Here is a 15,924-nt window from a genome sequence, read left to right as displayed (position 1 = left end):
AGGTGAGCCGTATTATTACCCTACGCAGGCCCAGTACCTTTCTTCAGGGCCAACTACACCCATCATATTGAGCTCTGCCCTGCAGCAGCAGGCCCCACCCCCTCAGTATGCCCTGCCCCAGCAGTTCCCTGTAGCCAATGAGCCCACGGGTTTCTACTATGGCACCTATCTTGACTGGAGCTCTGCGTACGGTGAGGAGAGGCTCTTAACTCAACATAGATTTTGTTAAATGTTAAATGGCCAGTGTAAATGAAGGAGAAAAAAAGACTTCTTTTCCCTCTCCACATTGGGGTGGAGCCTAAGGTGTTATCTGATTGTGCCTTGTCTCCTCCAGGTGAGCCGTATTATTACCCTACGCAGGCCCAGTACCTTTCTTCAGGGCCAACTACACCCATCATACTGAGCTCTGCCCTGCAACAGCAGGCCCCACCCCCTCAGTATGCTCTGCCCCAGCAGTTCCCTGTAGCCAATGAGCCCACGGGTTTCTACTATGGCACCTATGCTGACTGGAGCTCTGCGTACGGTGAGGAGAGGCTCTTAACTCAACATAGATTTTGTTAAATGTTAAATGGCCAGTGTAAATGAAGGAGAAAAAAAATGGGGTGGAGCCTAAGGTTTTATCTGATTGTGCCTTGTTTTCTCCAGGTGAGCCGTATTATTACCCTACGCAGGCCCAGTACCTTTCTTCAGGGCCAACTACACCCATCATACTGAGCTCTGCCCTGCAGCAGCAGGCCCCACCCCCTCAGTATGCCCCGCCCCAGCAGTTCCCTGTAGCCAATGAGCCCATGGGTTTCTACTACGGCACCTATGCTGACTGGAGCTCTGCGTACGGTGAGGAGAGGCTCTTAACTCAACATAGATTTTGTTAAATGTTAAATGGCCAGTGTAAATGAAGGAGAAAAAACGACTTCCTTTCCCTCTCCACATTGGGGTGGAGCCTAAGGTGTTATCTGATTGTGCCTTGTTTCCTCCAGGTGTGCCGTATTACCCTACGCAGGACCAGTACCAGTCTTCAGGGCCCATCATATTGAGCTCTGCCCTGCAGCAGCAGGCCCCACCCCCTCAGTATGCCCTGCCCCAACAGCGCAGGAGAGAGTGCCAGCAGGTGAGGAGCTGGAAAGGTTGCCTGCTTGAACCTGGTCTCACTCCCAAAAACCATGTCCCACAGATTAGAATACCAGACCCCAAACAGGGTGGATGTGATGTCACGGAAGAGATTATGTCCGGGGCAAGAAACGCATCTACGCCCACACCCATTCAGCTGAGCTCAATACGAAAGGCCTATGTATATGCTTGCATTACGTTAAAATGTTTGTAATTGCTCCAAATTTGACAATGTTCCCCACTCTTTTCCTCAGACTGTGGTCGCAGTGCAGACCGATGATGAAAGCACGCCACCTACAGCTACTGTAGTGATTCCACCCGGTAAGTGTGTTTTCTTAATGTTATTATATCATGTTTTTGTATTTTATTAACTTGGAAACCGAATTGAAATTGCACCTTGTTCAGATGATCATGGGAAACCTGTGTCTATGCCAGCAGCTGCCTCAACCCCCCCGCCTCCATCTAAGGTGCCCGAGCTGGTGGTTCCTTCAAAACTGACAACGGAGCCTAACCTGTCCCAGGGTCTCCAACTGGCCTCACCACTGAGCACAGTGCCTGTTGGACAAGACTCCGATTTCGGAGCGTCTGCCTCCCCGCCACCTCCTCTGACGGACCTTCCTCCAGCAGACATCCCTGCTCTTGAGCCCAAGATGGGTGAGAGTATGGATGCGCCATTGGTATCGGAAGCAGTGCCCCAAGCAGAGAAGGAGCCTGTTGAGGCCCCTTTGGAGCCAGAGGTATGTGCTACTTCTGCTGATGGGCCGAAAGCTGAAAACATCTACATTTGGCAAATGTCTATCCAAAGCCAAAATTGCAGTCGCTGCCATTGCTATTCGACCAGTTTCCATAGTTGAACATGTACAAGGGGTAATGTCATGTCAGAGTTGGAGGAAATTCAGACAAAGAGCGCAATCCTTACTAATATTTAAGGCAGATATAGTGGGGATGTATACAACTCTATTGTTTTTGAAAAAATTGTTTTTGGGACAGTCTCTGTTTGCATTAATGAGTCTTAAGAGACTCTGTCATACAGGAGAGAAACCTGTTGAATTAGCATTTTTTGACTTTGCCAAAACTATTTTTCCAGATATATTTGTCATCTTTGAAGTTTTCTTAAAAATATTTAAAAGTCTCGTCTCGTTATCGTGAACCCAATATCATATCTCGTCTTTTGAGATGAGTGCCACACTTTGGACACTCCTGCTTTAAAGGCACATGTAAATGGACATTCTACATTGTAGAGCATCATGGGATTTGCTCTAGAGTCTAGATTGTTTACTAGCCATGCTGGTGTTGTTGGTTTATGCTAGTTTCACTTGGAGCTGTTGGTTACACCCTTAGTGTGAATTATAGGGGACTTAGTTGAGCTGATTGTCTTAATTAAGATTAACCCCCCACCCCCCCTCCAGCCTCCAGTTTCGAGGTCCTCACAGTGCCAGCGCAAAAGTCCACGCAAGATCATCACCAGTGTCTCATTCAGCAACGACATCCAGCTGAACAAGGCGGAGAAGGCGTGGAGGCCCTCAATGAAGAAGGTGCGCGCCCACAAGGCTGAAGCTGACGAGGAGAACCTGGAGGTGGCCAAGACCCTGGACCTGCTGCGACGTGTGCGCAGCATCCTGAACAAGCTCACGCCACAGATGTTCCAGCCACTGATGAAGCAGCTGACGGAGCTGAGCATGGACACGGAGGAGCGGCTCAAGGGAGTCGTCGATCTTGTATACGAGAAGGCCATCTCTGAGCCCAAGTTCTCCGTGACTTATGCTAAATTGTGTCGCTGCCTGATGATGGTGAGTGTGCACATGCCCACGCGCGAATGGCCAGTTCAACATGTGACCTCTATCTTGTCCCATGTGTTTCTGCAGCTAAACTGCACCAATGGGACTGAGGAGTTCAGGAGGTTGTTCATGTTTTGTTTATTGTTAAAGCTGGACACTGTAATGCATGCATTTCACCAAGTGTTCAGAAACAGCAACTGCCCTCCCAAGACTTCTGATTGGTCAGAAAGGGAGGAATGAACTGCTTTGATCTGTGTCCTCTGTCCATGCTGTGCAATTACTGGCCAAGGACACAGAATAATGAAAGGGCATAATTTAGTGTGTCTGAAGAGATCTATCTATCGATCTATCTATCTATCTATCTATCTATCTATCTATCTATCTATCTATCTATCTGTCTGTCTGTCTGTCTGTCTGTCTGTCTGTCTGTCTGTCTGTCTGTCTGTCTGTACGTCTGACTGACTGACTGACTGTCTGACTGATGCCAATGTACATAAATTAACAAAAGGCAACTTTTTCTTATCTGTGATGGCAGTTAAAGTAGTATGTGTTGAGCAGTGATATTTCAAGCTTATCCTAAATTTGCACACAGGTCAGAAAGCAAAATTTGCACCCTGGCTACATGTGTTAATGTTGCTAGTCATGAAAAAACCTCTTATTCACTTGTGCTTGTTGCTTGCTCTTCATGGTACCCAGCTGAAAGTGCCCACCTCTGATAAGTCAGGAGGCACAGTGAATTTTGGAAGGCTGCTGCTCAATTGCTGCCAGAAGGAGTTTGCGAAGGACAAGGACAGCAACGAGCGCAAGCAGAAGGAGCTGGAAGCCGCATCAGAGGTGCGACAGTCTCACCATCTTGATAGTGCACCTTCCCTCCAAGTGCACATCATTGGATGTGTATTGTTAGCGTGAAGTCCAGTCGTTTTAGTTGTGTTAAATGTGCCGTATATCCGGGCCTCGTCTCGTGTTAACGCCAACCCCCCGATATTTCCCGCCAGGATGAGGAGCGTCAGCGCCTGATCGAGGAGCTGGACGCCATGAAGGACGAGGCCCGCCACCGTTCCCTCGGTAACATCAAGTTTATCGGGGAGCTGTTTAAGGTGGAGATGCTGTCGGAGCTTATATTGCATGACTGTATAGTCAAGCTGCTCCAGAAGAGCCACAGCGAGGAAAGACTAGAGTGTCTCTGCATCCTACTCTCCACCATTGGCAAGGACATCGAGAAGGCCAAGGTATCATGCGCTTATGTTCCTCCTACCTGGCTGTTAACTCTTGGCGGTAGTTTTTACCAGGCGGTAGCCACAAGCATGCTAACGAGAGTCTTGTTTTTGACTAATCAGCCCAAAATGGACCACTATTGCAGCTACATAAGTAAAATAATAAACGCGAGGAAGACCTCATTGAGGATCCGCTGCAAACTGCAAGATGTCCTGGACCTCAGACAGGTAAGTGTTACACACCCATCCGTTGGACTTCTTCAGTGTCTCTACAAATGTTTCCTTGCTTTCATTAATTTATACTCGAATGCTTACTGTACAAGTATAGTTTATAGAACAGCCATTGACCAGCTTCAGTATTTGAGTGTGGAGGTTTCATTGCTAGTCATGCAGAGGTGGTTGGACTGCTTTCCTTTTGCAGGTTTGCTTTTCTTAATTGCCCATCCTGACAAGGTGGCTGCCGTGTTGAATGCATTTTGAAAGCGCTCCTCTCTTTCCAACTATGGTAGAATAACTGGGTGCCCCGGAGGGGTGACCAGGGCCCCAAGACCATCGTCGAGATCCACAAAGAGGCAAACTTGGAGGAGCAGAGGGAGCAGATCAAGGTACCTGAGCAGCTCCTGCCTAAGAAGGACTCCAGTCAGGCGTGTTGGTCACGACGGGGCCCACCCGTCCGGAGGCCGCATCACCCAACCTCAGGAAGATGCCTGGAATTCGGTGCCCATCATTACCAAGACCAGGGTCTCGGCGGGTCCTTTAAAAGGCTTAAATAAAAGATTTTTAAGGTCTTTAAATGTATTGAATTACATTCTTTTTTGAAGAGTGGCATTAAATTTCATCTAAGGGGAGTGAAAAAGCTATTAATGTCCAAAAAGACAAAAAATATTTTCAATTCTACTTCTACAGCGCAAGTCTCAGTCTAACCACACAGTAAAAAAGAAGCATGGTTGGACTAGTATAACACGGCTAAATCAGCCACAGTTTCATTTCAAATTCAATTCAAATACCAATTAAAACAGTAGTATTTTGAACCCATGATTGTTCTTCTATAAAAACATTCACATACACACAGTAGCGCCATTCACTCTAGTTCTCTTGCCAAGTGCATGTGTGCCATGTCTTGCTATTTGTTATCCATCTTAAAATCAATTTATTTACTTAAAAAACCAAGGGCTGATGCAGGAATACCCTCAACTTGGTGATGTCGCCTTAAAGATTCTCCTACCTTTTGCTTCGACATATTTGTAGAAATATTGCCATATTTGAGGCAAGGTTCTCAAAAATGACCATTCAAAAGTAAATACTGCAATCGTGCACAAATGATTTGATGATTTGAGGCTGTGTTTATCAGACATTGTGCTAATAATTTGCAAGGCAAAGCAGGTCTCACATTAACATGGACTACCTGAAAGCTTTGGAGGGGCCCAGCTTGAGAATTCATGTTTTTGCCATGGTAATGGTCTTAATTTTTATTCTTGGAGGTCTTAAGTCATTAAATTTGTAGGTCAACAATGTGCAGATACTCTGCAAGACGCGGCCCATCGACATTGCCTGCAGGACATAAGAATTTGGCTGTCCAATAATTTTTAAAAAATGGAATGATGGCCAAACAGAGGCTATTATTATTATTTTTTTATCCAGACAGTGTTACACCAAATGCTAAACATCTGGAGCCTTTATTAATAAATACTCAGAGCTACGTAAGGAATCTCAGCGTTCTCTTTGATTCCACACTTACATTTGATAAACAGATAGTTCCAGTTTTTATCAGCTAAGGAAAATCTCTAAGCTCAAATCTATTTTAACTTTTAAAGATATGGAAACAGTTGTTCATGCTTTTATTACATCATGGCTTGATTACTGTAATTCTCTGTATTTGGGTATCAACCAATCAGCTCTGTCACGCCTTCAGCTTGTTCAAAATGCAGCAGCTAGGCTCCTGACTGGAACTAAGAAAAGGGAGCATATTTCTCCAGTGTTGGCCTCCCTACATTGGCTGCCTGTTAAGTTCAAATTAAATTTAAGTTAACCTTACAAATTCATGTTTGACTGAATATGCCCTCTTAAAGTATGTAGGCATACCGTACTATTTTCATGTTTAACTGAATAAACCATTGAACACGAGTAGCCTACATTTTATTGTGCATGTTTTTTTTCTTCAAGTATCAAAGTAGAACAGCTTTCTCAATCAGTTATTGATGCATTTTGAAAACAGGAGATCCTCTGTATAAAGAACCCTTATCTCAAAAACGGACTTTTAATCATTACTTGGGTAGCACGCATATTCCGAATGAGCCATTTTAATCTAGATTAATTAAGATTAGTTTCAAGATTTCAGTGAGATTAATCTAGATTAAAAAAAAATAATCTATGGCCACCCCTAATTTTAAATAAAGAAAATATTGTCATTTTCAGAGCAAGATAGCCTATAGTCGTCTGACAAAAAGACAGAAAACTATCATTTAAAATTGGGTGAATGCTATTGTCTAATTGCTTGTCTCATGCCTGTGCTATTTTCTAGCTCCACCCTTTTAGCTGTGCTGCCATAGCTAGATTTGCTGGAGCCTTGCACACTATAGTCCATTAATTTATACTTCTCTGTACTAAGGCATGCCTAATGATCTTGTCTCTCCTCTTGATGAGGTAAACCTACTCCTGACATCATGCTGCTACTGTGTCTCAACCTGTTCCAGCTGTTATGGTCCCCCTGCTTCACCCCAACTCCACTGCGCTGGACAGATGTTCCTGTGCCAGATGTTTTTCAGACATACGTACACCCAGCAAATCCTTAATCAGAACACACTGACATGTTGTTCATTCCCTTATCTGTGTGTCTGCACCTCACTTAGAATCTCTCTCCCTGGACTTTTCCATTCCCCTACATCCAGTCTACTGTACCTCATCTCCTGATAAGGAGAACACCAATCACACATATGGTTTATTATTCTTACCAAATTGTCTTAAGACCCATCTATTTTGTTCTGTATTCAACTACACATATTATCATTAAACTTTAGAACTCTTTCCTGATACTTGTGTGTTGTGAATCTGTTCTCCTGGTTCCTGAAGTGTTCACTTAGAGTGACCGGATCAGAGATGGTGAAAAAGAGGACACCTCAGCGTGGGCATATAGTTGATATTTATATGAAAATGCTTTACTGGCCCTTAACAAACACTGCAGAAAAAAAACACTGCCCATAAAGGCTATTTGAACTCTTTTACATTTAAAATGTGCAAAACACAATTATACATTTCCATGACATTCTGTGCTGTGATAAATCATGTGTGGCTCTTTCTCACCAAGTCAAAGTGTTTGTGTTCTTCTTTTCAATGTGTCACACCTAGCTCCGCCCCCTTCTTGTCTGTCTGGCCTGGCTCCTCCTCCTCTGGTCTTCTCTGTTTAGTTCTGCCTGTTTTTGTTTCATTGGTTTCAGCTGTTGCTTGTTTGAGTGTTCGTTTAGGTTTGTATAAAGTCCTTGTGTTTTGGGTTTTCTTTGTGGGTCAATGTTATGTTTGTCGGAGTCAGAGTTATATGCTTCTGTGGTTCGTGGTTTCTATCAGGTTCTTGCTGATGCTATTGTTTGTATGTTGTTGTAGGGATTAGGGTTTTCGTGTGCTTCTGTGTTTGTGTGGAAATCAGAGTCTTGTGGTGCGTGTGGTTTATGTTTCCATCTGGTTCTTGTGAGTTCTACTGTTTGTATATTGATGTCTAAGTTAAGTTTTGGTTGTGCTACTGTTTGGTTATCTTCCTCTGTGTGATAGTAGCTGTGTGTACTTAGTTCTTGTGTCTATGTGTGAGGTTCGCTTTTGTTATGTTCACGTTTCCCTTTGGATGTTTGGTTTGCCTGGTGTTGTGCACGGTTAGTTGTGGTTGTGTTACATTTCCTTACGTTGCAGTCTAGCTATGTGTCGCCCTGTGTGATTGTGTTCAGTTCTAGTAGCTTACGTGTTCTGTGTTTCCTGGTATAGAGTGTTGTGTAGTATTCTTATGGTTTTCGTTTCCGTATTGTCTCATCGTATGTTTTGGTTCTTTGTATGTATTCATCCTCATGTGCTTTGTGTAATACAAGTGTCCTTTCGTGAGTATCTGTAGTCTGTTTGTCGGTGCTTTATTAACATGCCACGTAAGAGCAAAGCGCTTCGTGCGAATACCACACGGTTAGCCAGTATGGCTTCCGCTAGTGGCTGTGAGTCCCGCTCTCTTGCGCCTGTGCGTCCGCCCCCTGATCATGGCACACCCCCGACGTTACAGATTGACCCACCAGATCAGGACGCAGCGAGAGAGTATGGAGTGGAGATCTTCCCTGTCCCTGGGGATCGGCTTTTGCGCCTAAAACGGGGTGAGCCGTTTGAACTGCCATCTGAGATTAATCCTCCACATGAGTATAATGGGGAGGGCCCTCTGGAAGGTTTTGTCCTCCAGAGCAGGTTGTTTTTTGACTATTTGCTCGGCCCACAACCTCCCGAGTTTCTTAAGGTTAGATACCTACTACAGTATCTGGAGGGGAAGGCCCTCCAATGGGCCGATCTTCTTATGACCCAGAGACCACAGGAGATGGGGACTCTGGAGGGATTTTTTGACATGCTCAGGGCTCGCTTTGGCAAGCACAACTCTGAGCATTGGACACATGACTGGTCCGACCCTGAGGAGGTAGCAGCCCGTAGGGCTGAACAGTACCTCAGAGCGCCTACGCCAGCCGCCCAGCCTGCGCCTACGCCAGCCGCCCAGCCTGCGCCTACGCCAGCCGCCCAGCCTGCGCCTACGCCAGCCGCCCAGCCTGCGCCTACGCCAGCCGCCCAGCCTGCGCCTACGCCAGCCGCCCAGGAGCGGTCAGAGTGCGTACCCGAGGCCCGGGAGCGGTCAGAGTGCGTACCCGAGGCCCGGGAGCGGTCAGAGTGCGTACCCGAGGCCCGGGAGCGGTCAGAGTGCGTACCCGAGGCCCGGCAGCGGCCTGTGAGCGTCACCGAGGCCCAGCAGCGGCCTGTGAGCGTCACCGAGGCCCAGCAGCGGCCTGTGAGCGTCACCGAGGCCCAGCAGCGGCCTGTGAGCGTCACCGAGGCCCAGCAGCAGCCTGTGAGCGTCACTGAGACCCCGGAGGGTCCTGCCTGTGAGTGCGAGGCCCAGGAGAGGTTGGCGAGTATACCGCAGGCCCGGGAAAGGTGTGCACCTGTTCCCTTGCCCCGTAGGGAGCCAGAGCTGCCTCCGCCTGTACCCGCTGCCCGCCAACGGACCACGCCGGCTGCTGTCCCGGCGACCCAGGAGAGGTCGTCCACGCCGGCTGCTGTCCCGGCGACCCAGGAGGGGTCGTCCACGCCGGCTGCTGTCCCGGCGACCCTGGAGGGGTCGTCCACGCCGGTTCCTGCACCCGCGACCCTGGAGGGGTCGTCCACGCCGGTTCCTGCACCCGCGACCCTGGAGGGGTCGTCCACGCCGGTTCCTGCTGCCCGGAGGGGGTCGCCGCCGTTGCCGGCGCCTGTTCCTGCTGCCCGGAGGGGGTCGCCGCCGCCGCCTCCGCCTGTTCCTGCTGCCCGGAGGGGGTCGCCGCCGCCGCCTCCGCCGCCTCCGCCTGTTCCTGCTGCCCGGAGGGGGTCGCCGCCGCCGCCTCCGCCTGTTCCTGCTGCCCGGAGGGGGTCGCCGCCGTTGCCGGCGCCTGTTCCTGCTGCCCGGAGGGGGTCGCCGCCGTTGCCGGCGCCTGTTCCTGCTGCCCGGAGGGGGTCGCCGCCGTCGCCTCCGCCTGTTCCTGCTGCCCGGAGGGGGTCGCCGCCGCCGCCTGTTCCTGCTGCCCAGAGATGGTCGCCGCCGTTGTCGCCACCTGTTCCCGCTGCAGGGAGGTGGTCGTTGCCGCCCATCCCGGTGTCCTGCAAGGGGTCTTTGCCCGACCCTTGGACTACTAAGCCTGGGCCAGGACCTGCGCAGCCCATTCCCCCTACCCAGCCACAGGGACTGCCGGAGAGAGCCACCCAAGGGGACTCTGACTGTGGCACAGGGGTTGACATAACCCCCACAATGTGGGAACTCCTGGGACACATGGCCCACATGAGACTTTTGTTCTGGACTCCTGTCCCTGGTTATGTATTCGTACCAGTTCCTGTGACCACCTATTGTTCCTCTGTCGTCTCTGTACCCGTGTCTGTTTCAGGTTCGTGTGTTTTTGTACCCTGTATGGTTCCGGTTCCTTGTCAGTTCGTTCAACTCGTTCCCGTTCATGTATCTGTGGTTTTTCGTATACTCACCTCTGTGTTCTCCTGTTCCTCCGATCCGGTGTCTCCCCCCAGGTCTGCTACTGTACGTACTTCTACCCCCTCTGACTGTTTGGCTGGTTCCTCATCCGCTCCCATGCACACGCCCGGTTTTGTTTCTGTTTCCACAGCCTCGCCTCCCGACATGCATCCAGCAGGATCCGGTTCATTCTTCGGCGATGTGCCGACAGTGTCCAGTGTCTCGCTTCCTTTCACTGCCCCTGTGTCCCCTGCCTCTTCCGTGTCTTCTACGTTTTGTTCTGGTCTTAGGTGTTCGCCAACTTCTGCATCTGGGCCTGCCTCCATGTTTTCTAGCTGGTGTCCTGGTTTCCGTGTTGTCCGTCCTGGTTTTGCCCCTGTTTCTACGTGACTTGTTTTGTTTTCTTGTATGGTTTTTAAGCGCCCCGGAGTGGCGCTTTAAAGGGGGGGTTCTGTCACACCTAGCTCCGCCCCCTTCTTGTCTGTCTGGCCTGGCTCCTCCTCCTCTGGTCTTCTCTGTTTAGTTCTGCCTGTTTTTGTTTCATTGGTTTCAGCTGTTGCTTGTTTGAGTGTTCGTTTAGGTTTGTATAAAGTCCTTGTGTTTTGGGTTTTCTTTGTGGGTCAATGTTATGTTTGTCGGAGTCAGAGTTATATGCTTCTGTGGTTCGTGGTTTCTATCAGGTTCTTGCTGATGCTATTGTTTGTATGTTGTTGTAGGGATTAGGGTTTTCGTGTGCTTCTGTGTTTGTGTGGAAATCAGAGTCTTGTGGTGCGTGTGGTTTATGTTTCCATCTGGTTCTTGTGAGTTCTACTGTTTGTATATTGATGTCTAAGTTAAGTTTTGGTTGTGCTACTGTTTGGTTATCTTCCTCTGTGTGATAGTAGCTGTGTGTACTTAGTTCTTGTGTCTATGTGTGAGGTTCGCTTTTGTTATGTTCACGTTTCCCTTTGGATGTTTGGTTTGCCTGGTGTTGTGCACGGTTAGTTGTGGTTGTGTTACATTTCCTTACGTTGCAGTCTAGCTATGTGTCGCCCTGTGTGATTGTGTTCAGTTCTAGTAGCTTACGTGTTCTGTGTTTCCTGGTATAGAGTGTTGTGTAGTATTCTTATGGTTTTCGTTTCCGTATTGTCTCATCGTATGTTTTGGTTCTTTGTATGTATTCATCCTCATGTGCTTTGTGTAATACAAGTGTCCTTTCGTGAGTATCTGTAGTCTGTTTGTCGGTGCTTTATTAACATGCCACGTAAGAGCAAAGCGCTTCGTGCGAATACCACACGGTTAGCCAGTATGGCTTCCGCTAGTGGCTGTGAGTCCCGCTCTCTTGCGCCTGTGCGTCCGCCCCCTGATCATGGCACACCCCCGACGTTACACAATGTCTTTACTTACTAAATAAAAATGGTATGCTAAAAAATAAATACAAAATTTTAAAAATATTCTTTGTATTTGTCATTTAAAAAATTGTACACTAAGCCTATGGCTGATACTTTTCAGTCCACCTCATATTGGACGTATTTTTCAGCAGACTGAATCTTTCCCAACAGTTGACGATTACTCATCATACTTCAGTTTTACTATTAGGTTACTATTACATCATACTTCAGTGACATGAATTAAGCATGTTAGGTCTCATTGGTGACCCACATGAGGTGATGGGGTGAGGTAACCATCACCCTTCCTCTTCGTCATCGGGCCAAGGTCTCCTTGTTCTCCAGATGTACCATTCTGACGCAAGATCAGGCCGTGCTGCTCACCGGTTTGTACGTGTCTTTCTCCTTTGACTGTCATGAGATCACCAAGTGTTCAGAAACAGCAACTGCCCTCCCAAGACTTCTGATTGGTCAGAAAGGGAGGAATGAACTGCTTTGATCTGTGTCCTCTGTCCATGCTGTGCAATTACTGGCCAAGGACACAGAATAATGAAAGGGCATAATTTAGGAGAGTGTCTGAAGTGATCTATCTATCTATTTATCTATCTATCTATCTATCTATCTATCTATCTATCTCTCTATCTATCTCTCTATCTATCTGTCTGTCTGTCTGTCTGTCTGTACGTCTGACTGACTGACTGACTGTCTGACTGATGCCAATGTACATAAATTAACAAAAGGCAACTTTGTCTTATCTGTGATGGCAGTTAAAGTAGTATGTGTTGAGCAGTGATATTTCAAGCTTATCCTAAATTTGCACACAGGTCAGAAAGCAAAATTTGCACCCTGGCTACATTCATCTGTGTTAATGTTGCTAGTCATGAAAAAACCTCTTATTCACTTGTGCTTGTTGCTTGCTCTTCATGGTACCCAGCTGAAAGTGCCCACCTCTGATAAGTCAGGAGGCACAGTGAATTTTGGAAGGCTGCTGCTCAATTGCTGCCAGAAGGAGTTTGCGAAGGACAAGGACAGCAACGAGCGCAAGCAGAAGGAGCTGGAAGCCGCATCAGAGGTGCGACAGTCTCACCATCTTGATAGTGCACCTTCCCTCCAAGTGCACATCATTGGATGTGTATTGTTAGAGTGAAGTCCAGTCGTTTTAGTTGTGTTAAATGTGCCGTATATCCGGGCCTCGTCTCGTGTTAACGCCAACCCCCGATATTTCCCGCCAGGATGAGGAGCGTCAGCGCCTGATCGAGGAGCTGGACGCCATGAAGGACGAGGCCCGCCACCGTTCCCTCGGTAACATCAAGTTTATCGGGGAGCTGTTTAAGGTGGAGATGCTGTCGGAGCTTATATTGCATGACTGTATAGTCAAGCTGCTCCAGAAGAGCCACAGCGAGGAAAGACTAGAGTGTCTCTGCATCCTACTCTCCACCATTGGCAAGGACATCGAGAAGGCCAAGGTATCATGCGCTTATGTTCCTCCTACCTGGCTGTTAACTCTTGGCGGTAGTTTTTACCAGGCGGTAGCCACAAGCATGCTAACGAGAGTCTTGTTTTTGACTAATCAGCCCAAAATGGACCACTATTGCAGCTACATAAGCAAAATAATAAACGCGAGGAAGACCTCATTGAGGATCCGCTGCAAACTGCAAGATGTCCTGGACCTCAGACAGGTAAGTGTTACACACCCATCCGTTGGACTTCTTCAGTGTCTCTACAAATGTTTCCTTGCTTTCATTAATTTTTACTCGAATGCTTACTGTACAAGTATAGTTTATAGAACAGCCGTTGACCAGCTTCAGTATTTGAGTGTGGAGGTTTCATTGCTAGTCATGCAGAGGTGGTTGGACTGCTTTCCTTTTGCAGGTTTGCTTTTCTTAATTGCCCATCCTGACAAGGTGGCTGCCGTGTTGAATGCATTTTGAAAGCGCTCCTCTCTTTCCAACTACGGTAGAATAACTGGGTGCCCCGGAGGGGTGACCAGGGCCCCAAGACCATCGTCGAGATCCACAAAGAGGCAAACTTGGAGGAGCAGAGGGAGCAGATCAAGGTACCTGAGCAGCTCCTGTCTAAGAAGGACTCCAGTCAGGCGTGTTGGTCGCGACGGGGCCCACCCGTCTGGAGGCCGCATCACCCAACCTCAGGAAGATGCCTGGAATTCGGTGCCCATCATTACCAAGACCAGGGTCTCGGCGGGTCCTTTAAAAGGCTTAAATAAAAGATTTTTAAGGTCTTTAAATGTATTGAATTACATTCTTTTTTGAAGAGTGGCATTAAATTTCATCTAAGGGGAGTGAAAAAGCTATTAATGTCCAAAAAGACAAAAAATATTTTCAATTCTACTTCTACAGCGCAAGTCTCAGTCTAACCACACAGTAAAAAAGAAGCATGGTGGGACTAGTATAACACGGCTAAATCAGCCACAGTTTCATTTCAAATTCAATTCAAATACCAATTAAAACAGTAGTATTTTGAACCCATGATTGTTCTTCTATAAAAACATTCACATACACACAGTAGCGCCATTCACTCTAGTTCTCTTGCCAAGTGCATGTGTGCCATGTCTTGCTATTTGTTATCCATCTTAAAATCAATTTATTTACTTAAAAAACCAAGGGCTGATGCAGGAATACCCTCAACTTGGTGATGTCGCCTTAAAGATTCTCCTACCTTTTGCTTCGACATATTTGTAGAAATATTGCCATATTTGAGGCAAGGTTCTCAAAAATGATCATTCAAAAGTAAATACTGCAATCGTGCACAAATGATTTGATGATTTGAGGCTGTGTTTATCAGACATTGTGCTAATAATTTGCAAGGCAAAGCAGGTCTCACATTAACATGGACTACCTGAAAGCTTTGGAGGGGCCCAGCTTGAGAATTCATGTTTTTGCCATGGTAATGGTCTTAATTTTTATTCTTGGAGGTCTTAAGTCATTAAATTTGTAGGTCAACAATGTGCAGATACTCTGCAAGACGCGGCCCATCGACATTGCCTGCAGGACATAAGAATTTGGCTGTCCAATAATTTTTAAAAATGGAATGATGGCCAAACAGAGGCTATTATTATTATTTTTTTATCCAGACAGTGTTACACCAAATGCTAAACATCTGGAGCCTTTATTAATAAATACTCAGAGCTACGTAAGGAATCTCAGCGTTCTCTTTGATTCCACACTTACATTTGATAAACAGATAGTACCAGTTTTTATCAGCTAAGGAAAATCTCTAAGCTCAAATCTATTTTAACTTTTAAAGATATGGAAACAGTTGTTCATGCTTTTATTACATCATGGCTTGATTACTGTAATTCTCTGTATTTGGGTATCAACCAATCAGCTCTGTCACGCCTTCAGCTTGTTCAAAATGCAGCAGCTAGGCTCCTGACTGGAACTAAGAAAAGGGAGCATATTTCTCCAGTGTTGGCCTCCCTACATTGGCTGCCTGTTAAGTTCAAATTAAATTTAAGTTAACCTTACAAATTCATGTTTGACTGAATATGCCCTCTTAAAGTATGTAGGCATACCGTACTATTTTCACGTTTAACTGAATAAACCATTGAACACGAGTAGCCTACATTTTATTGAGCATGTTTTTTTCTTCAAGTATCAAAGTAGAACAGCTTTCTCAAGCAGTCATTGATGCATTTTGAAAACAGGAGATCCTCTGTATAAAGAACCCTTATCTCAAAAACTGACTTTTAATCATTACTTGGGTAGCACGCATATTCCGAATGAGCCATTTTAATCTAGATTAATTAAGATTAGTTTCAAGATTTCAGTGAGATTAATCTAGATTTAAAAAAATAATCTATGGCCACCCCTAATTTTAAATAAAGAAAATATTGTCATTTTCAGAGCAAGATAGCCTATAGTCGTCTGACAAAAAGACAGAAAACTATCATTTAAAATTGGGTGAATGCTATTGTCTAATTGCTTGTCTCATGCCTGTGCTATTTTCTAGCTCCACCCTTTTAGCTGTGCTGCCATAGCTAGATTTGCTGGAGCCTTGCACACTATAGTCCATTAATTTATACTTCTCTGTACTAAGGCATGTCTAATGATCTTGTCTCTCCTCTTGATGAGGTAAACCTACTCCTGACATCATGCTGCTACTGAGTCTCAACCTGTTCCAGCTGTTATGGTCCCCCTGCTTCACCCCAACTCCACTGCGCTGGACAGATGTTCCTGTGCCAGATGTTTTTCAGACATACGTACACCCAGCAAATCCTT

The 15,924-nt window shown here is 46.6% G+C and overlaps 1 protein-coding gene across 1 annotated transcript; it reads left to right on the top strand.

Annotated features, from left to right (window-relative positions):
- The first annotated feature begins 877 nt into the window (after positions 1 to 877).
- LOC143513738 (eukaryotic translation initiation factor 4 gamma 1-like) lies at positions 878 to 7,503 on the top strand. The gene is made up of 7 exons (XM_077004474.1): positions 878 to 1,108; positions 1,362 to 1,428; positions 1,543 to 1,844; positions 2,517 to 2,897; positions 3,582 to 3,719; positions 3,881 to 4,064; positions 7,445 to 7,503. Exons 1-7 carry the CDS (start codon positions 893 to 895, stop codon positions 7,501 to 7,503), a joined length of 1,347 nt encoding a protein of 448 aa, XP_076860589.1. The 5' UTR covers positions 878 to 892.
- The last annotated feature ends 8,421 nt before the right edge of the window (positions 7,504 to 15,924 follow it).

This window comes from Brachyhypopomus gauderio, chromosome 5, assembly GCF_052324685.1.
Source record: "Brachyhypopomus gauderio isolate BG-103 chromosome 5, BGAUD_0.2, whole genome shotgun sequence".
Taxonomy (NCBI): Eukaryota; Metazoa; Chordata; class Actinopteri; order Gymnotiformes; family Hypopomidae; genus Brachyhypopomus; species Brachyhypopomus gauderio.
The sequence above is the reverse complement of the archived record's forward strand: the minus strand, read 5'-3'. Positions and strand labels throughout refer to the sequence as shown.

What these genes read in the sequence shown, in the direction of transcription:
- LOC143513738 (XM_077004474.1), top strand. Translation starts at nt 893, where the DNA reads ATGAAGGAGAAAAAACGACTTCCTTTCCCTCTCCACATTGGGGTGGAG. An exon ending in AGCTGGAAGCCGCATCAGAG is followed by an intron (nt 3,720 to 3,880) that starts GTGCGACAGTCT and finishes ATTTCCCGCCAG; the next exon opens with GATGAGGAGCGTCAGCGCCT. An exon ending in CAGCGAGGAAAGACTAGAGT is followed by an intron (nt 4,065 to 7,444) that starts GTCTCTGCATCC and finishes TGTCACACCTAG; the next exon opens with CTCCGCCCCCTTCTTGTCTG.